The sequence below is a fragment of the Citrus sinensis genome, chromosome 4, assembly GCF_022201045.2.
Source record: "Citrus sinensis cultivar Valencia sweet orange chromosome 4, DVS_A1.0, whole genome shotgun sequence".
In the NCBI taxonomy this organism is placed as follows: Eukaryota; Viridiplantae; Streptophyta; class Magnoliopsida; order Sapindales; family Rutaceae; genus Citrus; species Citrus sinensis.
The window spans coordinates 23,463,776-23,489,638 of record NC_068559.1 but is presented as its reverse complement, the minus strand read 5'-3'; the positions used below and the strand labels follow the sequence as shown (position 1 = coordinate 23,489,638).

At 34.2% G+C, this 25,863-nt stretch overlaps 3 protein-coding genes across 6 annotated transcripts; all 3 read left to right on the top strand.

Moving 5' to 3' along the window:
- The first annotated feature begins 1,665 nt into the window (after positions 1-1,665).
- Positions 1,666-14,433, top strand: LOC102624904 (mediator of RNA polymerase II transcription subunit 25). 2 transcript variants are annotated; one of them, XM_006484357.4, is made up of 15 exons: positions 1,666-1,998; positions 3,174-3,204; positions 5,084-5,144; positions 5,331-5,461; positions 6,645-6,854; positions 6,957-7,022; positions 7,417-7,627; positions 8,345-8,406; positions 8,524-9,369; positions 9,998-10,051; positions 10,234-10,262; positions 11,788-11,856; positions 11,961-12,045; positions 13,155-13,241; positions 13,477-14,433. In XM_006484357.4, the coding sequence occupies exons 1-15, from the start codon at positions 1,901-1,903 to the stop codon at positions 13,924-13,926; spliced, it is 2,490 nt and encodes an 829-aa protein (XP_006484420.1). In that variant the 5' UTR covers positions 1,666-1,900; the 3' UTR covers positions 13,927-14,433. The 2 variants fall into 2 exon arrangements, with proteins under 2 accessions (XP_006484420.1, XP_006484419.1); XM_006484356.4 differs by having other exon boundaries at positions 1,667-1,998; positions 5,081-5,144.
- Positions 14,434-16,678: 2,245 nt separating this feature from the next.
- On the top strand, positions 16,679-19,841 carry LOC102625370 (lysine histidine transporter-like 6). 2 transcript variants are annotated; one of them, XM_006484359.4, is made up of 8 exons: positions 16,679-16,796; positions 16,903-17,052; positions 17,225-17,608; positions 18,509-18,902; positions 18,990-19,095; positions 19,208-19,299; positions 19,400-19,468; positions 19,583-19,841. In XM_006484359.4, the coding sequence occupies exons 2-8, from the start codon at positions 17,021-17,023 to the stop codon at positions 19,679-19,681; spliced, it is 1,176 nt and encodes a 391-aa protein (XP_006484422.1). In that variant the 5' UTR covers positions 16,679-16,796; positions 16,903-17,020; the 3' UTR covers positions 19,682-19,841. The 2 variants fall into 2 exon arrangements, with proteins under 2 accessions (XP_006484422.1, XP_006484421.1); XM_006484358.3 differs by having other exon boundaries at positions 16,682-16,796; positions 16,903-17,042.
- A 2,975-nt stretch (positions 19,842-22,816) lies between these two features.
- On the top strand, positions 22,817-24,807 carry LOC102625837 (ATP-dependent Clp protease adapter protein CLPS1, chloroplastic). 2 transcript variants are annotated; one of them, XM_006484360.4, is made up of 3 exons: positions 22,817-23,070; positions 23,620-23,767; positions 24,356-24,807. In XM_006484360.4, the coding sequence occupies exons 1-3, from the start codon at positions 23,007-23,009 to the stop codon at positions 24,615-24,617; spliced, it is 474 nt and encodes a 157-aa protein (XP_006484423.1). In that variant the 5' UTR covers positions 22,817-23,006; the 3' UTR covers positions 24,618-24,807. The 2 variants fall into 2 exon arrangements, with proteins under 2 accessions (XP_006484423.1, XP_006484424.1); XM_006484361.4 differs by having other exon boundaries at positions 22,827-23,070; positions 23,623-23,767.
- Positions 24,808-25,863: the final 1,056 nt, after the last annotated feature.

Here is a 25,863-nt window from a genome sequence, read left to right as displayed (position 1 = left end):
TTGGTTAATTATTGACGAACTTTTAATACAAATAGTAAAATAAAAAAGAAAATATGACACTTTCAAATTAAGTTTCGTTAGGAAAGAGACTCATACGATAAGTATAAATGAAACTCTTTTTTTATTTGTGTAATAAAAATAAGATGTGTATTACAAATAAATAAGCAGAAAAATAAATCAACACAATTCAAAACAATAAATCAACTACAAGAGATACATATTTTTACGTAAAAAACTCAAAACGAGAAACACTGTAGGACCACATTGTGATATAACATTCCACTATATTAATGATAATACTAAAAACTAACAACATTAAGAATTTTAATATTATTGACTTACATTAACAACCTAATAATTATCTTTTTAATAAGTGGATATCTGAAATAACAACCAACGAAAATAAAAAATAAAAAACAAGATTAACAGGATTGTAGAGGGAGGTGTCGAAAACTTACCCTCAAATTTTAAGAGTAATTAATTTCGCTTTGTGATCGTGTAATCAAAAGTTTTGAAATTTTTGCCAGGTTTACGCCACTCTCTCTAGCCTTTTTCTTTTTTCCAATGTCGGCCGCCACTTATCTTCTATTTACAGTGCTTTGAAAACCTAAATTTCATCTAACACTTTCAAAATTTCTTTAATTATTTAATTACCCAAACTTATAAAACTTTGGATTTGGGTCGCCCAAATGAGATGGACACGACAAGTTTTTGTTATTCTATTTTATATATAATCTACAACTCTCTAGCCAAAAAGGGAAAAAAAATTCAAATTTGTGAAAATTTTAAATTCAGTATCCAAATGACCCCGATTTTTAGTATATATTTAAATTCAGTATATACAAAAAACAATGCAATAATGAAAGTATATTAAATTAAAACATTGTATCCAAAAAGAAAATTTAAATATCTCAAATTAATTTTTTTCTAAAAAAAGATAAATTATCAACCATATATCCTTAAATGATACCCGTATCAAACGTACTACAATATTTTTAACGTATATCACTTGTATACCCTAAGTTGACAAAAGACGTCTACCGTCTACCAAATCGTTTACTGCCGTTAAGAAGTTAACATAATTTTAGTAAAATAACTATTTTACCCTTTCAACTCAAATTAACTTAAAAAGATAAATTTACCTCAAAAGTAAAGTAAGCCAAAATGTAACAATCGGAGACAATAGTGTTTTTATAACTACTTTTCTGTAATTTATGACATTTTTCTCTTTTTATTTTTTGAGTTATAGTGAAACAATGTCATTTCTCAGTAATTTTTTTTATAAAAATCGAGTGCAATGACGTCTTTTTTTTATAATTTTAGTTATAGTGAAACAGCAAAGTCTAATGTTTTTGGGGAAAATTCAATTAAAACAGCGTCATTTTGCCTAACAAAAATGACAATTTTTGTTTACAGCCTCTCCTATATTAAAAGATTATATTACCCCTATGACGTTAGTATGTTCTAACGACAGTAAACAGTTTGGTGGACGGCGGACGTCTTTTATCAACTTAGGATATAAGAATAATATACTTTAAAAATGTTGTAGCACATTTAATATTAGTGTCATTTAAAAGCATATGGCTGATAATTTCAAAAAAAAAAACTTGAGCACCAAACGCGGCGTTTCTATACCCGTCAAATCTAAAAGTCCAAAGTGTCACGTTGACGGATCTCTCCAGCCAAAATCGAGCATGCATTTTCTGGAATCGAAGTCCAATCGCCAGAACCCAGCCCCGACTGAAGAAGCACAACTCAGGAGGGAACCAAAATTGAAATTTATTTATTTTTGGTCCTCTGATTTTCTCTCAATTACAAAACAAGGCCACAACTAAATAACAGGTCCTTTTAAAGTGAAAATTCTGCTGCTTCTAATTGTCTACTTCGCAAAATTCGCAATATGTCGGAGAAGCAGTTGATCGTGGCCGTCGAAGGTACGGCCGCCATGGGACCGTACTGGCAATCCATCGTCTCTGATTACCTCGAAAAGATCATTAGGTCCGCCTACTTTCACCATTTTAGTTAGTTTCTTTATTTTCTTGCTTTATTGAAGTTACGATTTCAATTCTCGCGCAAGTTTTACCGATATATTGTTCAATTTACTGATAGTTTACTTACAAGATTTCGTTTTTATTTATTTATTTTTCATCAATTTGGTGATATTGAGCCATTAGCATGTTATTCGAATTATATTCCCTTTGTACGCCACAATAGATTAATCGATTACCGATTAAATGCTAATGCGAAGTGTTGTGCATGCTCTGAGAATCAAAATCGTGTTACTCTGCCACCTCAACAATTTACTCAACAACGTCAATTGTGATAAGCTTTATGAATGTTATTGGGCGGACCTTCTTCATCTCTACTTGGCTTATGCTTTTATTTTTTCCCCTCTTTCATTGTATTATGTGGTAAATATTGAAGTGCTGTGGCTGCATTTTTGGGTCTTAATAACTTTAGCCAAACAGGTTGAATATTTTTATCATTATTATTTTTTAAAAAGTAGAAAAGAAACGTCAACTATGATTAATTTCTCTTGCATGAATATTGATCTTTAATTCTATTTTAAGGTGAAGTAGTGGGAGAAGTTTTATTGACTGTTGCAATATAGCCATCAAAGCTAGTCGCTTAGCAGTTTACTTTGAAGGAAATTGCTTCTCAACTAGCTTGACACGTGATCGCGGAGATTGCAACTTAAATAATGAAAGAAAAGTGATGTGTGTAATGAATGATCAGGTTTTCATGGTTGTACCAAATGAATACAGTTTTTTTTTTTTAAAATACAGAGTGTAGCTTTTCAGAATGATGCTTAAGTTGATAAGATAATGAAAAAACCTTGTTAGAGTATTAATTGGCGTTAGTAATAGGGAGGTTGCTCATGTTGTCCATATGCAACTTTGTAGTTATTTTGAGGGGTAAACGGAAACCGCTTTAATCTTGATTCACTTTTTAGAAGAAGTTTCAGTGGTTGCAGCTTCAATTTGTCAAGGATAAGGTTTAAGTCTTTGATGTTTTCGATTTTGACTAGTGCTTGATATATTCTTCTTGGAAATTGCCACCATTTATGACTGTATCTGTTTTAAAATACTAAAACTGTACTAAGTGCTCTGGTTCTGTGTATTTATGTGCATTTATTTTTACGCCTATTCTAAATTATCTTTGTATTTTCACAGGTGTTTCTGCGTTAATGAGTTGGCTGGGCAGGTAATATTTTGTTCCCCTTTCACCATGACATAGTAACTGAAATCTCCATCAAACTGCTTTGATCTTTTTGTTTTGAATAGAAATTGTACTGGTCTATCAGAGAGGTTCGGTTAAAAAGCATAGCAACTGGTGCCTCTTTTCACTGAACTGTAAATTTGTATATGAAGAACCTGATTTTTTTTCTCCTTACAAACTTTGAGCCTTTATATATATATATATATATATATATATATATACTGAAACATGGTTTAGTTAAGCCGAATTTTCTTTTCAAATATTGCTAAATATCTTTTACTTTGAGCTTTGAGGATTCCTTTTTCTCCCTGTTTTGGGCAAGGAGCACAGGCTACTTCCTAAATGCTCAGTCATGCATTGTTATGTTAAATAGTCTGTATATTCTTGTGTTTTTATGGCATTTCTCATTTATATAACTGAAGAAAAGTAAAACTAGGATCTTGTGTTTTGCAATAGCTATGACTGTCCAGAGCAACTCTATCTTGAAATCATGCTTCTCATAACACACTGAAAAATGATGCTTTGATGTTGCAAAAATCTTGATGTTGATGCATAATATGAATCTGCAATCAAAGAGATAGTGGTTTTGAAGTAGACTAGATAGCAAGAGGGGGCAGTTTTGATGGTGTGAATCAATGAATGGTGCAGTTATCAAGGCTAGTTTTTGATGTTGTTTGATTACCATTGATAATGTGGTTGAATCAATTTGTGGAATGGGATATTAATATGAAAATATGACGGAAAAAATTATGACAAGATAAAAGATGAGAGTGAAAATAAAATAGAAAACCCAAGAATTTCTTCAAGGTCTCATAGGAGTTTCACAGACAAGATTTTAATAGGTGATCCTTACTGTTGGGGGGAATAAATAACATCCTAATTGATTAAGTCTCTTCTCTCCTTGAATTGTTAGTAAGTAGACCATTTTATACATAATTTCAATGAGTTAGATTATCTAGTCAGCCTTGTCAGGGGTGGTTAGGTATTCTTTGTAGGTCGGTCTTTGTCTGGTTGAAAATTTATTTGTGTACGTTGGTTCTGGTCCCTCAGGTTTTTCGCCCTTTTTCTTCTTTGTGGGACAGCTGGTCCTTAAAAGATGTACTTATTTTTCATCAGTAACTTTCAGTTTCTTACATGTATTAAAATATGCCCTAAGTTGAGGAATCGTTAATTTAAAAAGCTTAAGCTGGTAGGAAAGGTTCAATATTAATAAAACTCTGATATGCCCCTGATTGTTGTCAAATTTAATCGACAAACTTGTCATATGAATTGAACTCACAAACCCACGCCTGAATCCAAATATAGGCCAAATATATTGTAATTTATCTCAAAGATTAAGGGGAATTGAAATTCATTATCTTTTGTTAACTTGGCTTCAAGACGCTTTTTTTTTTTTAATAAGAAACTGAAAAGTGTAATAATAAAGAAGATGTAAAAACAGATAGTGGACCAGCTGTCTGCCCAAAAAACAAAGAACAAAAACTATCACTATTTGCGTTATACAAAAGTATACCAAAACACCCGTATTGATAATGACGATTCTCCAACCAAAAACTGAAGCTGGTTAGAAAGGTCCTGACATTAGTATTTAAACTGTAATATCATAGTTATAAGAAACTCCTGTCTGGTTTAAGTGTTTTTGTGTTTACCATGATGGGGTATAAGTGTCCTTACAAGCATGTGTGCGCCGCCCGCCCCCCCCTCCCCCCCCACCCCCGCCCCCAACAACACACACACACACACAAATGTACACATAAACGAAGTCTCCTTTCCTATCAATGTATATATATAATTGTGTTATATTTATATGTATATGCATGTGTATGTTGCCTTACCTGCTCTTTTTCTCCTTTTAATACAGAAGACCTCTGCCTCTAATGTTGAACTGTCACTCGTCACCTTTAATACTCATGGATCCTATTGTGGTATTTCCTTTGCTCGATATTCTTAGTTCATCTTTTTCCCGTCATTATTGGTTTATATTGTACTGAATTTTAGTGTTGAAACTACTTTGCGAGAAAAAATTCATGACTATTTATGCTTTGCTCATTCAAAGGCAGCCTTGGCTGACTACAGAACATCCTTTTGTTTCTTCACCCCCATTTTTGCAGCTTGTTTGGTACAGCGATCTGGGTGGACAAAAGATGTTGATATTTTTTTACATTGGCTGTCAACCATACCGTTTGCTGGTGGTGGTTTCAATGATGCTGCTATTGCAGAAGGGCTCTCTGAGGCTCTAATGGTGTGGACTCTTGATCTTCTACATTTATTTGTCTTATTATTTTTTGTCTTTTGATTCTTGTTTACAGGTTTCGATATATACTGTTCCTATTTAAGAGTTATTTATCATTTTTTGGTTTTAGTGATAATTGCTATATAGTTCTTCATTTCATCGCCATTTCTCCAGATAAAAGCTTCAAACCAATTTAATGATAATTCACTGAATATTGAATTTGAAAGAAATATAGTTGTTATTGTTACTTTTGTTATTATCTTTCTGTTTCTTTTGTTTTGTTCTTTAATCTCTTTAAATTTTTTATGAGACTATTCTGACTCCTTGCATCAGAGTTTAGTATCAAGTTTTAATGAGGCTTCTCTTGGGTTCAAAGTATTTCTCATCTGCTGGAGAATACTCATCTTTAATCTGAAAAAAGTTTGTAGTTTTTGATGGTTTAATAAATATATTACCTAGATAAATAATAGGAGGAAAGGTGCAGTCAATCCCTTGTCTATTGAACAGACAGAGCCTAAAAATCTCCTTCCACTGTCACACCACAGAAATTTTTTCAATCGGGCTACCTTTTTATTCCTATAAATTCATTAAAAGCTAAATTCAGAGAGAGATCATCATTCCCCAACATCAAACTTGTGTAACCAATACCAGTACAGATTAATGGACTACCAATTTCATGTAATGATGATGATGGTAGGACTGCAGGAGTAATTTAACTTCATTTTGCAGCATTTTCCAGTTTCTCCATTGACATACAAGCAATTTATTGATTTTTCTTAACTTCTCAAAATTCTTTTACATTTTTTTGGTGATTTACACCCAGAACATTTAGCAAATAAATCATTTAGTGAATAGAATGCTTGCAGATCAGTATGAAAATTACCATGTATCTCAATAAAACAATCAATAAGATTGGTCATACATGTTGCATTAGTATTAGATGATAAGTTTGATGTGGCATAGGATATTTAGGATTATTTATTTTATGAGATTTTGACTATACCATGATTACATGTTGGCTTGATTGAAGAATTTAGACCAATAGTTACATTTGACAGAAATAAACTTATCTTTTGCAACGACTTTGCCATGGGGTTTCCATGAAATGCAAGTTATTAATGCACATTTGTTTTTGTTGCTTCATATGCTTGAGCACAACTTTTTTACTGTTTGGATGATTTGCGTCACTCAGATGTTTTCTGTGGCTCCAAATGGAAGCCAAAATCAACAAAATGTAGATGGGCAAAGACATTGCATTCTTGTTGCTGCAAGTAATCCTCATCCCTTGCCAACACCAGTTTATCGACCACAAATGCAGAATTTGGACCAGAATGAAAATAATGAAGCACAAGCAGAAAGTCGCCTTTCTGATGCGGAGACAGTGGCTAAATCATTTGTTCAGGTACTTATATATTGTAGTTCATCCTTTTATTAATTGTAATGGATCTCTGTCCTGTGAGGATTGCAATTATCAGGTGATTGACTTTTTACCTTTTCATTTCAGTGCTCGGTTTCTTTATCTGTCATATGTCCAAAACAGCTTCCAAAACTAACTGCAATCTACAATGCGGTGAGCATGATATTTTTGTTGAGATTGCAATATCACATACTAACATGATTACTATCTGAGCTGCGCTCCTCTTTGTTTATTGACAATTCTTCTATTCTTCCAAAATCTTTTAGGCTGCATGCTTTGAAATGAATCAAGCAAACTGCTTTGAAACTTCTGTTACACTCCTTCATAACTTGATTGTCATTTTGAAGAAAATACCTGCCAAATCTTAAATGATCTTCAGAAAATGCATAATAAATAATGTAGATAAAATACATAAAAATGAATGAGTAAACTGTCCAGAAATTTGAGCACACTTTATTCAAAATTATGCATTACGAAGAGGAAATCATCTTTTCTACTCTTAATGGTGGCCAGGCTTGTTTACTGACTGCATCTATTCTTAAGTCAGGCAAAGCGCAACCCCCGTGCAGCAGATCCACCAGTTGACAACAGTAAAAACCCTCATTTCCTTGTTCTGATCTCAGAGAATTTTATGGAGGCTCGTGCTGCCCTTAGTCGTCCTGGAGTTGCTAATTTGGCGCCGAACCAGAATCCTGTGAAAATGGATATAGCTCCTGTTACATCAGTTACAGGGCCAGCTCCAACTTCTATTCCATCAGGTTTTTTATACAATGATTCTGCTTTATTTTTGTGCAACGTCTTTGTCATGCTGACCTTTGAGTGTGACCAAGTGTTTGCAAGGTCTATTAGTTTTATCACTTCCTTACTTCACTGAAACCACCACCCACCCCATAAAAAAATGGCAACTTGACTTTGCATATGTGAACAGGAAAAAGAGAAGATTACACATGCATCAATCACTTTCCATCTGTTGCCTATCACTTGGAAGCCTTCTACTTTTTGTATAGTTTTGTCAAACCCCAAGTATGGAAATGGAATGTTGCTTAAATGTAGCTTTCAAATGCGGAGGAGTCATATTGCCAAGTTATATAGTTGCATGGCTCTTGGACATGTGTGCTTTTTGTATTATTCTATGTTGACTCCAATATGGAAAATACTGGCTTTGAAACTCCTGTCTTGTTTTAGCTTTAGAAATTTCTCTAGAGATCCTATTTTTGTAAGATTCAAGCATTTTTTTTGTTTATCTAATAATATAATAGGATGCTGATGCATAGATTATTTCTTTTTCTAGATTGTAAATTGCATTGGGTCTGAATTTGTATATTGTGTATTTGGGTGTGTGGGGAATTAGCTATAGAACTGGAAAGATCTCACTTGAAATAACTGGTCAATCATCATCATTCACAGAGTTTTTTGGTGATTTTGTTTAATTCTTGCATACCACTTACCTTGAGGTTTACGTCTGTGATTTTCAGTGAATGGAATAAACAGGCCACCAATTTCTGTTGGAAATGTTCCAACTGCTACTGTAAAAGTTGTAAGTCTTGCATATAGTTCTCACTCTCATGCTTTATATATGGAAATATTGGTTGTTGCTACAATTGTTGTGAGATGGGTTATGAAGTGGTTAGAGGCTCATAACTGAATTGTTCAGGAACCAAGCACTGTAACTTCCATGGTAAATGGACCTACTTTTCCACATATTCCATCTGTTTCCCGTCCTGCTTCTCAAGGAGTCCCAAGCTTGCAGACTTCTTCTCCGTCTTCTACTTCTCAAGAGATGATCACAAGTGGTGATAGTGTGCCAGAAGTAAAACCTTTAGTTAGCGGCATGTCACAGCCCTTGCGTCCTATGGCTCCTGCTGCAGCAAATGTGAACATACTGAACAACCTTTCTCAAGCGAGGCAAGTAATGAACAATGCTGCCCTGACTGGAGGAACTTCTATTGGACTTCAATCAATGGGTCAAACTCCTATGGCCATGCATATGTCAAATATGATATCCAGTGGAATGGCATCATCAGTGCCTACTTCTCAACCTGTATTTTCATCTGCACAGTCGGGTATCACTTCCATTGGTGGGTCAGGGACTCTTACAGGAACTTCACAGGTCCCACAAAACTCAGGTCTTAATTCATTCACTTCTGCACCTTCTAATTTGTCTGGAAATTCAAACCCTAGTATTTCGCAACCAATGGGTACTCTCCAAGGGGGTGCTAGTATGGGCCAGTCGGTAGGTATGAGCCAAGGCAATCATTCAGGAGGACAAATGGTACAAAATGGAATTAGCATGAATCAGAACATGATGAGTGGTCTTGGTCCATCAGGTGTCTCTTCTGGAACAGGTACAATGATTCCTACCCCAGGAATGTCGCAACAAGCACAATCTGGAATGCAGCCACTTAGTGTGAATAACAATACAGCAGTGAATATGCAATTGTCGCAACAGACGTCAAGTGCTTTGCATTCATCACAATCCAAATATGTTAAAGTATGGGAGGTTAGTCACTTACTTATCTTTTTCAGTATACTGAAGATGTATATGAGAACAGCTGATGATATCCTTATTTGGAGCTCGTTAACATTAAAACCTGGGCTGTTAATCTTGTGGCTGTTTTTGGAAATATTGACATTAATTCTGCAAATAGCCAACAGTTTGTAGTTTTTGAATCTCTAAATAACAGATTGTAGAACCCTTTTTTCCATTTCATGGCTGCATATGTGTTCACCTCCAGTTATTCTCCTATTAAATTTTTTACAGTTAGATTACTTGGAATATACTACTGCCGAACTTGCAATCCAAAGGGGAATTGTTGAGAAGCTTCAATAAATTGTTTGAACTAATCTTGTAACTGGAAGTATGCACAAGCTACATACAGATTTTGGGATTATTGTCTATCATGCGTGTTTAGTTTAAGAACTGTCTGTAGCATTTTAATCTTTAAGAACCCAACATCATTATTTTAAAGATGAGCTCTATCTGCTTAAACTGCTAGATTCCTTGTATACTTGCACTCACAGATATGGGAAGTCAAAAGTTACAAATAAAGGTTCAAAGTAGTGTTTGACTCTTTAAAATTGTTTGATTGGCTGTGAAACCATTGATTTTTTCATCAAATGGCTTGCAGGGAAGTTTATCTGGACAGAGACAAGGGCAGCCAGTCTTTATCACCAAACTGGAAGTATGCTCTCAAACTCCTTATGAATTGTTATTCAAATATGACAAGATATACTTTTCATCTTACATTTGTTCAATGCCTGATGCTTAAGATACCTACTGTTCAGTCTCAGCTTCTACATTGCCACCATCTCATATCTGCAAGACTGAACAGACTTAACCTGATTCCTTCTTTTATTATGGCAGGGTTACCGGAGTGCATCAGCTTCTGAGACGTAAGTTTAAGAATTATTTTTTATTTCTTATTGAAAGTTTATGTTGTCAAAACTTGAAGATGCCTTAAATTATCGTCTCTTTTCTTTTACTATCTGAAAAGATTTGATGTTAAATGAGTTTGCTCTAGACTTTTCTTGTTGCTTTCATACAAGTCAGTGATCACTTTAGTTCAGGTTTTGTTTCAACAATTTAATAGGATGTTGAAATGGTCAGCAGTTAAAATTACCGCTGCCTATTATATTACCATTACAAGGAACATGTTCACCTCCACAAATGGCATAGAATTAAATTTCTCTCTTTTGTGCAGAAGGAAACAGCAATTTATGTTTCAGTCTCTTAGTATCTTGTCATCCAGTTGTCCCCGCCAGTCATTTAACTAGTGCTGGAAATGGGTAGGGTGGGATTAGATTGATCATTCCTTGGGTCCCGAATATGAAATGGGGCTAAGATTGACATTTATAAGTATAATATCAATTTAGTAGGAAAAAGTCCTTCGACATCATTTTATTATCCAATGGAATGTTGATTAATATGAACTTAAAACGGAAATTCATCTAAACCTAGTGGCCGGATTCAGCAATTTAATCCAAGGCTCTGGAAACAAAAGAAAAAGTAGTTCAACTCATTTTCAGGGCCTCTAGACATTCTACCCACACGTACTGATCCCGGGTTATTTTAGACAACTAGGCTGACCTGCACTGAAAACTGATTGCTTTATTGAATCTGTTGCTCATTCTTTTGTTGAAGTAGCAATCATGCATGGGCCCAACTTTGACAAAGTTTTTGGCACCAAGAATGCTACATCTGAATGTAAGCACATGCAATAAATATTATCCTCTCTTTAACACAATTATTGATGAATTCATAATTAATAATTAGCTAAACTAATAATATTCTTTATTTAAAAGTTTGTTAGAAACCGCTGGAATTAATTTTTGAAAGGCTATGAAAGTTGAACCTGTTTAATTGTTGTAATACAGATACCCATAATAGACCCATCCTGAGAAAATTTCTGAGAGAATTTTACGTAAGAAGAATTTATATTTTATACTGTTGAACTGATTGATCATACTTGAAAGTCCTCGTTACTGTCTTGTTGTGATGAGTGTTTTGTACTTTAAGAAAGTTTTATCAATTGTACAGATCCCTAATGATGATTTAACTGCTGGACGGCATATTGCTTCCTTTCATGTGTCATCTATAGCATCTATTGATCCCAACCATACATTGCAGAATCAAAATGGAACTCTTCTTGCTGTACCACTGAACATTGCGTGCTGATATAAGAATGCATTATCCTGATGTTCTTAAACCATTTGTACTGACTTTACTCAAAATTCATTGTGTTAGGATGAGCAAAACAAAGGACGTAATGAACTGTATTCCATTTTTGGATTTCATTTCTTTATGAGATACATATGTTAGTGATTCAGTTGATAGCTTGTTAATATATTCTCTTGACTCTTTTATTTGAGTTCAAGCATGTAAAATCTTATTGTCTAAGTTCATTTCTGCTCTTTGCAGGCTGGCAGCTAACTGGCCGCCAACAATGCAAATTGTCCGCCTTATATCTCAGGATCACATGAATAACAAGTATATCAGCATACTCAAAAAATTTTATTTGACCTATTTTATAATTTCTTGCTTTGCTAATTTACCCCGACTGTCATTGTTCATTTTTTTTATTCAATAATCAGGCAATATGTTGGAAAGGCAGATTTTTTAGTCTTTCGGGCAATGAATCAGCATGGATTTCTTGGACAGCTCCAAGAAAAGAAGCTTGTAAGTGATCTGAAGGCTCCTTCTTTTGAATTTATTTATAAATTTGTTTCTTGTATGAAGGTTTATTCTTTGGAGTAGTGTATCAATTGATCCAGTATTTTGTCAAATTTGATTTTTGATTCTGTAGGTTTCTTTCTCCATTCAGCAGTTAAAGTCAGTTCTAGAATTTTTTTCAAATGTTTTTAGGTAGTACTAGTATCATTGTCAACTAACTGGATTACTGCCAAAAACTTAGTTGTGGTAATGTGGGAATGAAGGTGAAAGATGATGTAATAGCCATGGCTTATTTCTCATCAACAAAGTTCCCCATATTACAATTTGTAGAGTAACAAACAAAGCCTTTTGTGAGAAGTGGTTGGAATTTGGGACCAATTTGCTTGCCACATGTTTCAATGTTGATCTTTTCGCCTATTTAACTGACTTGAATGAGATGCCTTTAACCTGATTCTGAGTCTGAGGCTGCTTTACCTAATTTTATGGATTTAGTTTTTTTCAAAGTTAAAAATTCTCCCATAACTGAATTATAGGCTTGGTATGATATGAGAACATTTTAAAAAGTTAAAATCACCTGTGCAGTACTCCTGCACATGAGGAAAAAGGAAAAATGCTGGATTCTTTAATTAACTCACCACTCACGAGCAAATATGTTAAATGCTTCAATTTATGCGGATGGAGAATGTCTTCAGAATTCCATTTATAAGACAACTTCTCGATAAAATTTTTCCATGTGGGCAATTAACGTGCCATTATTAGTTGTTTTAAATATGCATGCAAACATGGAAATAATCTATTGGAAGGGTGCATTACACTCAAAGTTCTACTTCCTTTTGAGAAATGACATTTAGATTCTTGTAGACAAAGATGTTGCAGTTTTCAAGGGAGTGGGTTTTACCTGACAATTAAAGATCACATGCCTAAATTTTCCAGGAACAAATGTTTCTTTGCTTTGGTTTTGTTCCTTTAATTATATTTTTGGCCTTTGCTATGAAACTAGAAAATTGCTTTAGGTTATGCTTTATTATGTGTTTTTCATTTTTAAATCAGTTGTTGGTTGGTTTCTGTCTGATGCGGTTTTTCTGATGTTGAATTTGCCATTTCTCATTCTTTAGTGTGCAGTTATCCAATTACCATCACAGACACTGCTGCTCTCTGTTTCTGACAAAGCTTGCCGGTTGATAGGAATGCTCTTCCCTGGGGTGAGATTTTGTGAACACGAATCTGATTTGTAGTAAATAGAAGTTTGGTTTGTTCACAATGCGAAGTTCTTTCAATTTGAGCATTTAGATTGCAAGTTGCTTTCACCTCTAGGTTTCTTTTCTTTTTTTTTTTTTAATACATTTTTGTATTTTCCTTGCTAATATCAGAACCTGTGCTTCTTGGGTTGTTTACTATGAACTATGCAGTTAACGATCTACTCTGCTGTTTAATCAGGATATGGTTGTGTTCAAACCGCAAATATCGAGCCAGCAGCAACAACAGTTGCAACAGCAGCAGCAACAACAGCAACACCAGCAGATGCAATCACAGCTGCAACACCAACAGCTTTCACAGTTACAGCAGCAGCAGCAGCAGCAACAGCTACCACAACTGCAACAGCAGATTCCACAGCTCCAACAACAGCAGCAAATTCCGCAGTTGCAACAGCAATCAATGCCTCAATTGCAACAACAACAACAGCTCCCACAGCTTCAACAGCAGCAGCAGCTGCCACAGATGCAGCAACAGCAGCAGCTACCCCAGCTTCAACAGCAGCAACAGATGGTTGGTTCAGGAATGGGTCAAGGTTATGTTCAAGGTCCAGGCCGCACACAATTAGTTTCTCAAGGTCAAGTTTCATCACAAGGGGCTCCTAACATACCTGGAGGAGGTTTTATGAGTTAAATAACCTGTAGCTTCTCAACAAATGGATGGCCGCTTGAATTACCTTTCATCGCAAGTTAGTTTGTAGTCTGTTTGTAGTCGCTTCCTCTAGGAACCAACGGTCTGCCTATCTGATTCTTGGATTACTGTATGCTAATCAACTGGGCTACACTCAAAAAGTAAATATATCTTATGTCATCAACCGTCTGATCGCCTGTGGTTTGATGTTTGGAGATATAAAATCGATACTGTACCATGAATGTATAGCAGTTGCTTCAAAGGGGGAAAAATAGAAAATGAACGTGTTTTGTTTGAGATTCGAACGGAAGCCTCGGAAGCTACCAATACAAAAAGAGCTTAGAGATCTGTCATTTGAAAAGAAACCGTGGGTAGCTAGAGCTCAAATGGATAAGGGGGTTTCCAAAACACAATCATGTTTCTTCTATTTGGCTGTACTTAGCATGATCATTATGATGTATTTATGACGATGATATTGATATAAGATTTGCACAAAGTGTTCGACGCTAATTAATTAAAACCTAATACTTTCGTTTCGTGATATGCAGCGGGGCCTTGCAGTGAACTTAGCTAAGCTAATGCAGAACTAGGGATCACTGAAAATGGGAAAGAATGTATAGGACCCACACGAGTTACTTTGCATAGCTAGCGGCCTCACTTTAATCATTATTCCTGAAAATTTGATCTGTGTTAAAGCTACTAGTTCAAGGTGTAATGATTTAAGGATGGATCCAAGTCACCAACCAACAAAACGTCTGATCATTGGCTCAAAATTAAGAAATACGGAAATGACGACAATGTCCTTAGTACGAAGGATAGACGAATTATGGAGGATCATCGTGCGACACACTGTGATAGTGCCACCCACGATAAACGCATTTGATTCCTTAAGTCTGCAAATTCAAGTAAGATGATTTGTATGATTATATCACAGCCCGCTTTGAAATGAACATGTTACATGTCTTCTTTTTCGGGGAAAGTGGGAGAAATACGAAAAGAAAAGACGATAAAAAGTGATAAAGAACGTAATGCTTCTTTTAACTTCTTTCTGGGTGGTGGGCTAACATTGACTGTCCGTTTTTGAATTGACTATTTCTAACTTGCTGCAGCTCCTAAAACTTATTTTCATTTCGTACGGACAAGGATGAAAGCATTGAACCAGAGGAGAAGCCATTATAACCTGATGACAACAAGTTTTTGTTACCAGCACTGCTATTAGGCCCGCACAGCGATAGAGAGGCGATGACGGAGGCGTTTTCGTCTTTCTCTTTGACAAAAGCAGACACAAACTGGTGTCGTTTTTGTCGCCTCTCTGCTACCGTATAGGCCAAATATATTTTCCTTTTGTTACTAAGTGTGGATCATCTACTTATTTTAGTGAATTTTTGGACTATTGTATCATTATACACTAATATGTTCAATGAAAAAAAACTATATGTGAATAATAATGATGTGCGCGCAGTTCTTTCTCCCAGATTTTGACGTGCGCACACTCGCACAACCGTACAAAATCTTGTAAAACAAATTCAATAAAATTTTACCACTATGTATTTATTTTCGAAATGAACAAAATGTTTAACTAGATAAACGAATAGAATATTAATGCAATTGAAGGACTAATTACATTGACTACTCTTCTTATTTTTCAAAAATAAAGGGTAAATAATTTAAGGTAGCGTTTGTTTTTTAACTTAATGACTTAAAGTGACTTAACTTAATTAATTAAGTTAATTAGAGGTGTTTGTTTTATAACTTAAAGAGACTTTTTAGATAATTTTGACTTAATAAAATAAGCCATTTTTTTTAGCCTTTTACTTAATAAAAAAATCTGAATTAAATCAATTACTTGCTAATATCTAAAATATCCCTGTTTTATAATTTATTTTTCATGTCTATCCCAAAACTCACCCATAAACATTTACCCCACATGAAAATTTTCCTATTTTTTCTTTCTTATATTATATACGATAAAATTTAAAATTTTTGGTATTTTATCTATTAAAATTCCAAAATAATTATGTATTCACTTGAATATAGTTTTACTTATAAATGTTAAAATATTGTGGTATTTAATTTATTATTTATTTGACATTCAAATTTAATAAGGATACAAATGTAAAAGTACATATTTTCAGCTTTTTAAGTTGAAAAAAACAAACAACTTAATACTTATTTTTTGAAATTCAAACAAAAAAACAAACATATTATTCAGATTGAGACATTCAGATCTATTCAGAATTCAGATTAATTCAGGTCTATTCAGATTTCAGATGAAAAAACAAACGCCACCTAAGTGTCTATTTGGTATGGTTTATTTAATGGTTATAAATATTTATTTAATCTCATAAGCAAGCTCTTATCATAATTTTTTTCGTTGTTTGATTATTTTTCTAATAGAACTTTTAAAGTTTAAATAAATTATTTTACCTCTACTAAGAAAAGATCAAATTTTGGACTAATGATAATAGAGGTTGAATTTTTTTTAATATTAAAATATCTAAAATATCCCTCACTTATTTAATAATCTTATTTTATTCTTTTCATAATATAATTTTAAAAAACTTATCTATTAAAATAATTTCATAAATTTTTAATAAAAACTGTTATTGACAACCAAACAACTAATTTTTTAAATAAAAGTCTTATTTATAAAAACTCTACTAACAAAAATTCTATTTAAATAATCTCTACTTAAAAAGTTATAACAACCCGATTATAAGTAAATATCTTTTTCTTAGCTTTAATATTCCATCAAACACATGATTACACAACCACTACAAATACATGATGATGGTCGCTCAACTCCCACATTCAAAGGGTCTTACTGTTTTAACTGAGAAAACATGGTTTCAGCTTCTCCTTCTCCCCAAAAGGTGAGAGCATGCCCTCAGCATTTCTTACTCTAAATTTTAAGCAGCTTGTCCTAAATATACATATATGCGCTGTTCTTATATGTACGCTTGCTCTAAACTGTAACAGGAAGTTGAATCCAATAAAAAATGGAGCGAAGGGGAACCAACTCGCCGAGCCAAATGGTGGTACTCGACTTTCCACTGTGTTACAGCCATGATAGGCGCTGGCGTCCTGAGCCTCCCCTATGCCATGGCTTACTTGGGATGGTATATATATGTACATATACTTCCAATCTCAAACTCAACAAATTAAAGCTTTGGAATCCTTCGCTAGCTAATATTAATGAATAATTCATATCCTCTTCTAGATTTTTAAATATGTTAAGACCACGTGTGCGGTAGCAGCACTTAGGATTGAAATTTTAACTAATCGTATATATTGATTCCAGGGGTCCAGGAACAATGGTGTTGGTGATATCTTGGGTGACGACGTTGAACACAATGTGGCAAATGATAAATCTCCACGAATGCGTCCCCGGAGTACGCTTTGATCGGTATATTGACCTCGGAAGGCATGCTTTTGGCCCAAAACTCGGGCCATGGATTGTGCTCCCTCAGCAGTTGATCGTGCAAGTTGGATGTGATATTGTATACATGGTCACCGGCGGCAAGTGCTTGAAGAAATTCGTGGAGATGGCCTGCTCCCACTGCAAGCCGCTCAGGCAGACCTTTTGGATCCTCATATTTGGCTCTCTCCATTTCTTCCTGTCTCAGCTCCCCGACATCAACTCTGTTTCCGGTGTTTCACTGGCAGCAGCAGTCATGTCACTCAGGTTCTTATAACTTCTTTAATTACTTACTCCTTTTGTTTAATAACGAATATTACTTGAGTTTTACACATGGCTCATCGACCTATTCTAATAACTTCTATCAACTCACTTGACCTGAGAAAATAAATACATACTGGATAAGTCGTTGCATGGGATTCGTAGAAGTCTAGAAATAAATTAAAACGATATATGCTTTTTTTTTTTCATTTATATGCTAAAATTACTTAGTAGGTAAACATATTAACTTAAGAACTTAATTAATTAACATGGTGCTAAAGAGACTGCAAACTCCGGCAGCCAACAGGTCTCCACCGGTGCCAGGGCAGGGGGCAGCAGGTCCAATTATTAATTTAATTTAATCGCTCATGAAATTTGGGTGACAAGAAGTCTCCTCTCGCCTTTTCCTCTTTGCCCTTTATTTATTTTTTTTCCTGAGTCGTTTATTTAGCTTTTGTCAATTATTGGTTGATATTTGAGGGGATAAAGTTTTTGGTCTTGGTGGAATAAGAGGCTTCAATAGCAGTTAATTTATGTGGATGTTGAAGGAGCTGGGATAAAGCAGCTTTAAGCAAAACATAAAACCGACAGAAGTAAAGTATTAAACCAGTAAGGAATCATACAAAATATAAGCCAGCTGCTTTGTACTCTGAAAGTCACGACCTAACCTTATTGGAACATCCTTTTCTATATTATTTAGAATTTAAACTAAAGATTTCGGTACACAACCGTGTAGAAAATTTATGTGTAAAAAATAATGATGTAGTGGCAATGTTACAGGTATAAAAAATGTACGAGTGTGTCACATATATTATTAACATACTCCATAAATTGAGCGATGTTTTTGCCAGAACATCAATATATTGATGCTCTTATGTTACATAATTACTGTTCTGGCCGATGCAGCTATTCAACTATAGCTTGGGCTGGTTCCTTGAGTCATGGTAGGATTGAAAACGTGAGCTACGCATACAAACACACGAGCTCAGCTGACTACATGTTTCGAGTGTTCAACGCTCTGGGACAAATTTCATTCGCGTTTGCTGGACATGCAGTGGCGCTTGAAATTCAGGCCACTATCCCATCAACCCCGGAGAAGCCTTCAAAAATACTCATGTGGAAAGGTGCATTGGGGGCCTATTTTGTCAACGCAATTTGCTATTTTCCAGTAGCCCTTATAGGGTACTGGGCATTTGGGCAAGATGTTGACGATAATGTACTAATGGCACTCAAAAGGCCAGCATGGCTCATCGCTGCCGCTAACTTAATGGTGGTCGTTCATGTCATTGGCAGCTATCAGGTAAATTTTGAATCAATTACTACATTAATATAATTCAACTGCTAAATGTGTATACAATATGCATGCTTAAATACATGATGTGCGTAGGTCTTTGCTATGCCTGTGTTTCACTTGCTAGAAGGGATGATGATTAAGAGAATGAACTTTCCACCAGGGGCTGCAGTCAGAGTTGTTGCTCGATCTGCTTATGTAGGTGAGACTCTTGTATTGTCACTCTTCAAGGGTATGTATAATGTATTATCTAATTTTTCAAAATGACTAAAATTGAGGCTAATGACCGTGTGTACCTTAAAATTAATTTGCAGCATTTACACTATTCGTCGGAGTAACCTTCCCATTCTTTGGAGATCTTCTTGGTTTCTTTGGCGGATTTGGCTTTACACCCACTTCATATTTTGTGAGCCCTTTTTGAATCCTTTCGACTGTCCTGATAATTAAATTCTCTTATGCGCACAATGAGGGGTCTAATATGCATTAATCTGAGAATATCATCGCAGCTTCCCAGTGTAATGTGGCTGGTAATCAAGAAACCAAAGCGATTCAGCCCCAAATGGATCATCAATTGGGTAATTAAATAAAAATGATGCAAAATTTACCTATTCTTTCCGAAGCAGCAATGAATAGTGTGCGAGCTTTCATTACTTGAAACAATAACGCGTCTTGCAATTTGTGCATTTCAGGCTTCCATATTCATCGGGGTGTTCATTATGTTGGCATCAACGATTGGAGGGTTTCGAAATATTGTGGCGGACGCCTCTACGTACAGTTTCTATACTTAATTTTTGATGATATGTTACCCAGTATTAATAATTAATTATACAATTTAGGTTGAGTTGCAAAAACTCATCTTCATTGTGATGTTTTTGGCATGAAAGACTCTGTACTTTTCAGCAAGAAATTAATTAATCACTAAAATGAAATGTGTTTAGCGGCAGTTAATTGTTCCAAGTTTCTTCATTTTTCTCTGATACACAAAATAATTATCATGAGATTGAAGTGGACGCCAGAATTAAATTTACATAATCAACGTCCAAGTTGTGCGTAGGTTAAAAAAGGAACAGCAATGCTGCAAATAACTTCTCCTACATGATTCGACCTCACTTGACAAGCAGGCGTGCTTGGCTACTTGGTAATCAAACCATCCTTTTATGAATATATATAGAGTAGAGTAGACACCAATGGCATGAATTTTACCTAATTTTTCAACCGCAGACTGCGCCCTGGTCTCATCTGTGTTGGTTGAGGATGGTGATAGAAAGCAATGGGCATCCATTATACATTTATATACAATCAATCTGCTTATTTAAAAGATTTTTTGGAAATTAGCCTAAGATCTTAAACCTTTATCTAACTAGAAATATGAACATTTGAATTAAATAATATTACTAACACATGGTGTCAAAATACTAAAATTGTGATTCATATTCGAACTCTCAATTTTGTCTCGTTCTATTTCATTCAGTTTATATTTCTCAATTTAATTGGAGTCATTGAGAAAAAATACACATGAATTTATAATTCTCAACTTTCATTTACATATAAGATGTCTTTATAAGAATGATGTTCACATTAGAGTAATTTTACAATAAGAGAATCTCTTACGTTATAAAGTAATGAATAAGTTAAAAATATAAAATTTTACATAAAATATAGAATACAATACCGAATTATTATTGTTGTTGTTGTTGTTAATGTTGTTGTTGTTGTTAAATAAAAGAGGACCTATGTGGAAATAATACAAATTTTTTAGGTATTTTCATAAATTTTGTAGGGACCAAAATATAAAAATGACAAAATTTTATTGAAGACAATTTAAAATTTTTACGTAAAATATAGAATACAATACTGAATTATTATTGTTGTTGTTGCTGTTATTTTTATTATTAAAAATAATAGAGGACGTATGTGTAAATAATACAAAATTTTTAGGTATTTTCATAAATTTTGTAGGGATCAAAATGTAAAAATGACAAAAATTTATTGAGGACAATTTAAAAATTATAAAAATTTAATGAGGGTAAAATAAAAATATAAGAAATGGGAGATTGAATCCCAAGGGTTTGTGAATCAATCTCTCATTTTCTATTCTCAAATTTGAGTGGAATCTGGAAATTTTGATTCTAATTTTTATCTTTATTTTGTGAAATAAATACTGTCATTAATTTTTATTTTTTAATTTATGAAGTGAACACTACCTTATTGTACTTACACGTGTGTGTATGTATATGTAGGATCCAGCTATATTGCAACAGTAATACCGTACCACACTTTTTGTCATTATTCTAAAGAGCCGTTGGATGAAAAGTTAGTAAATCTAACGATTGAAATTAAGTGAGGTAAGCACTGGCAACCGTAGAAGGTGGTAAAATTCACCCCTTGAACAACAACTTTATTTTATGTTTGGAAAAAAAATTAAAGTTCAACTAATTAATGGATAGTCATCATAATCGAACGAAGATTAACACAATTTATGGGGGGAAAAGATTTTGATAATTCATAGATGAACATGGGCTCTCAACCGTACTAATCCAATGGCGAATTTGATTTTGTAGCGAACGCGATTGCAGTTAAGAATTAATCTAGAGATACCATAATCAAAAGAAGTCGGTTACAATTGCTGGTGGGGGTGAGATTCCGATGAACGTAGGGTCTCAGCCTATGGCGAATTTGCCACCAAAGCGTCTAACTGCAACCCCTATTGAGCAGAGGTAAAAGTTTAGGAATTAGGCATATCTGAAAACAGAATGCTCAAACCCCTTTCATGATTTCAATTCCAGCTTATCTTCACCACCATTTCGCCCTTCCCAACCAAACCATTTTCAGCTGCAAAACCATGTTGAAAATGCATTGCATAATCACTCACAAATCTCTAAGCCACATGAACAGACCAAGCAACTGGGTTTTCTTATATTTCATTCAACTTGACAAAAATCGCATAGACTAACAATACTCTTGAAATGGCTGCAAACAACCCACTTTTGTAATACCAACAACAGCAACTTCAATGAACCATAAATAAATCAAACAAAATAAACATTTCTTCGAGAGAAATCCCAAGTTCAAATATTCATTAAATCATCTTCCCAAAAAAAAATAAAATCATTCACCCAAATATTGAAGTTGATTTCAGATCAAAGAAAAAAGATATCCAACCTTAGAGCATCACTAAAAGACTTTTTAAATAAGATTTTATTACTTATTTGAAGAGTTACATCAACATTTAAGGCTCCAAAAGACACTCCAATTAATATTCTTCAAATAAGAAATGATATTCTTTCTTCAAATTTGAAGAGTTATTTTCTCCCTCTTCAATTTATATTTTATTACTTTTTGTTGAATAAAAAGAGAAATGTGCTTTAATTATTATTGACTTTTCCTTTAAAAAATAGTTATTTAATTAAAATAATATTAATTCATTTTTATTTGAAGAATTTTTTAGAAAATAATATATTTTTTCACTCATCTATTTACTATATAAGTAAGCAAATAAATATTTAAAGAGTAAAATTTATAGAGGCTTTTTTAAATGCTCTTACATGACTGCCCATTTTCTTAGAATTTCCCTCTCTATTTTTACAAATTTTTCTTCTGTTGGATCGCTAATTGAAACCCATTAAACCGAAATGCAAAAGTCACTTATCAAAGCGCCTTTATTTTCACATAGCTCCATTACCCACCGCCAGACTCCTTTCAATTTATTTTACTTTTTCTTAACCGACTTTTCCATTTCCTTTAACAAAAACGTGGCCATCTCTAAAGCGTTGGATCAGATCCTTTTAAATCCAATGGTTACATTACATAAAGATAAAAAGTGTGGTGTGGTATAACGGTTGCAACATAGCTTAGTCCGTATATGTGGATCCTGTATATAAAAGTACAAAATAAAATGGAAGAAAGAAAAAGGAGAGATTAAGAGGCAAAACGCATCGTTTCAGGAGCTGCCTTCGCTCACTACCTGAGGGTCGAAAACGACGTCTTTTCATGGTAACGCCATCCTCAACCACTAGTTTTATTTTTTTAACATAATTTCGTTTTTGGGGAGAGAGAGAGAGCGAGAGGGAGAGGGAGGGCGAGGGAGAGCTAGAGAGAGAGAGAGAGAGAGAAATGGAGACTGCAATTTGTGGGAGACTAGCTCTGTCACCCCACACCGTCTTCAATTCCAAACCAGGTTCGATTTTTTTTTTAATTTTTTTTAAACTTTCGATATCTGATTCATCCGACGGTTTCAAATTTATCTACAACTTTAGGGGAATTTTATTTTTGCATTTCTCTATAAAAAGGTAATTAAAAGAAAATTCTTTGAGTATTACTGGAGAGATAGCTGCTACTTATGTGCAGGATTTATTGTAGAGAAAATCACTGGTTTTGATTTGAGTATTTTAGCTATCAAACTGATGTGTTTGATGACGTGTACCAGGTTATCATTTCAATTTTAGGAAATACTGTAACTTCTTTTTGGAATTTCAAACTTTTCTTTTGGAGTTGTTTCTTGGGTTTTGAATTTTTGGAATTTCATGTAATCCAGTTAGGTAAAATTATTGGATTTCTCTTTTCCTCGCTGTTGTGAACACTAAACTGTAAATATGATCAAGTGGACTTTAATTTGATTCACTTCCTTTTTGTTACTTTCATTTTCTGTTTTATTGTAACCTGAATTTGTGAACATGTTGTTAATGTTGGAGTGATTATCAGTGATGATGGTGGTGGTGATGTACAGCAGGGGACAAATCCTTGCTTTGTGGAGGATCATGCATCAACCGCAGCGTCCTCATGACTGTGTTAGCATCAGCACCAGGTAAAGGCGGAGGGCTGTTGGAGAGGCCAGTTATAACTGCTCCTGGTCGTGAATCTGAGTTTGATTTGAAGTAAGTCTTTGTGCCGACAACTTTATGCTGTTCCTTTATTATACCGAATGTCATGGAAAGCTGAATACATTTACGCTTTTCATATAATTTCTTAGAACCATTAGCTAAGAAATGCATTGTAATGAAAGTGATTAGATTGTGGGAAATCTGACTCTGGTATTTATTTTATAAATATGATATTTTAGAATACGGCCATTGCCTTTGTGCTTTAGAAGTCTTGGACTGATAATTCTTGAAATTGATTACTTTGTGCAAATATTTAAGGGTAGGAACATGTCTAAAACAGCCCTACAAGGATCCCGATTTTATAAGACCAGTGCTGGGTAATGTTCTTTTTGACGTAAGTAGAGAGAATTGTCATTTTTATGTCCAATGTCCATTTTGTGTATTTTGCTACCTGTAGTCGAGGTTGTTTAATATGGTGTTTACATTCCTTCACCTTTTGCCACATCGAATTTCTCTTGAATTATTTTGCATTCTTGTCTTGATGCACTGAAACGAGTTAAGAATATTTCATTTTTATGTAGATCAAAATGGAAGAACCTAACAAGCTTTTCCTTTGACAATGTTATCATTTACCTTGTTCAGGAAAAAAAGGAAAACCAGTCCACCCTACCGTGTTATACTACACAACGACAACTTTAACAAACGAGAGTATGTTGTCCAAGTGCTGATGAAGGTTATACCCGGGATGACTCTTGACAATGCAGTAAACATCATGCAAGAAGCGCACTGCAATGGCTTGTCTGTTGTAATTATTTGTTCTCAGGCTGATGCTGAGGAACACTGCATGCAACTGAGGGGCAATGGGCTGCTGAGTTCCATCGAACCTGCAAGTGGTGGATGCTAAAGATGGTCCTGGTGAAAACTCCAATAGGTTTATTACTGTCAAAATACCCTTTTCTAAGAAGTAGATAGTGTATATAAAGTCAGCAGTGATCATATTTGTATGAACATCAAGTCATCCTATGGTCAAATTAAAGACAAAAGGGTGGTAGTAATTTTGAATAAAGTGAGAATCCAATATTTTTATGTTGTTATGGCTATCCTCTTCCTAAGAATTTGAAAAAAAAAAAATTGTTAGATAACTCCAAGAAGGAACGAAATCGTCCTCAATTAGCTGCCAATTGGGGTAAATTGATTTTGCTCTAAATTGACGTTTCTGTTTCTGTTTGATTTATAGATTGGAAGACATTCGTGCCCAAAATATCATGAATAAAAACAATGGTGACCGAACTTGAAGATAAACAACTACCGGAGGACACGTATCAAATCTTAATAGTGGCTATAATAGTTTTCATCATTGCTTTGTTTTGTTTTGTGCTTAAGATTTTTTATTTGATCTTTTAACTTCTACCCTCTGTTTGATGTGTCAGTCTGCTCCACATTAATTCTGGAACCTTGGATGATGTACGCTATAATGTTTTAACAATAAATCAACCAACTTAGATTAATCAGCTCAATTAAGGGCTCAAAGAACCTCACGAAACAAGTAAATAAATAGAATCTCAAGCTACTAGGGGAGATTTTTTGGTTCTTAAATAACTGATAGGTTGACAGGATAGTCAGAAATTAAGCACCAACAAGGCGATAACGATGGGTCTTATTCTCAAGTTATTTGAGTTGGAAAAATCTGGCGCACTATAATTCTTGGGAAATTGAACTCAAGTGGGAGCAAGAGCAACTACTGAGTGATGGGTGGCTTCTCCACTAATTGATCTGATTCCGTACTCTGATAATGATATCAATTTATGGGCAACGCTTAACTTACATTTGAGGTAAGTAACATTCTAAAAAGAAAAATATCAATTGGAACCCTTAGACCTAATGGAAACTACATTAATAGAATTAAAAGAGATCCTTTTAAATCTTAAAGAAGAAATGAAAGAAATTAAACAAGAAATAGGAAAAATAAAAATAGAACTATCTACAATACAAATGACCCAAAAGAAGAATAAAAAGATAGAAAAACTTGAAATATTAAAGTCAGGTATAATTGGAACAAGCTTTAAAAAGCCTGTAATGAAACCTCAAATAGGAAGTTATGATGATTGGTTTATAAAAACACAATACCCAAAAATATTAGAAGAATCTGA

Excerpts from the sequence above, each read along its gene's own strand:
- LOC102624904 (XM_006484356.4), top strand. The coding sequence starts at position 1,901 with ATGTCGGAGAAGCAGTTGATCGTGGCCGTCGAAGGTACGGCCGCCATG. Across the intron at positions 1,999-3,173 it reads TACCTCGAAAAGATCATTAG|GTGTTTCTGCGTTAATGAGT; the intron begins GTCCGCCTACTT and ends GTATTTTCACAG. Across the intron at positions 6,855-6,956 it reads TGGCTAAATCATTTGTTCAG|TGCTCGGTTTCTTTATCTGT; the intron begins GTACTTATATAT and ends TTTTCATTTCAG.
- LOC102625370 (XM_006484358.3), top strand. The coding sequence starts at position 16,767 with ATGGTTTCAGCTTCTCCTTCTCCCCAAAAG. Across the intron at positions 16,797-16,902 it reads CTTCTCCTTCTCCCCAAAAG|GAAGTTGAATCCAATAAAAA; the intron begins GTGAGAGCATGC and ends AAACTGTAACAG. Across the intron at positions 17,043-17,224 it reads GCCATGGCTTACTTGGGATG|GGGTCCAGGAACAATGGTGT; the intron begins GTATATATATGT and ends TATTGATTCCAG.
- LOC102625837 (XM_006484360.4), top strand. The coding sequence starts at position 23,007 with ATGGAGACTGCAATTTGTGGGAGACTAGCTCTGTCACCCCACACCGTC. Across the intron at positions 23,071-23,619 it reads CGTCTTCAATTCCAAACCAG|CAGGGGACAAATCCTTGCTT; the intron begins GTTCGATTTTTT and ends GGTGATGTACAG. Across the intron at positions 23,768-24,355 it reads GAATCTGAGTTTGATTTGAA|GAAAAAAAGGAAAACCAGTC; the intron begins GTAAGTCTTTGT and ends TACCTTGTTCAG.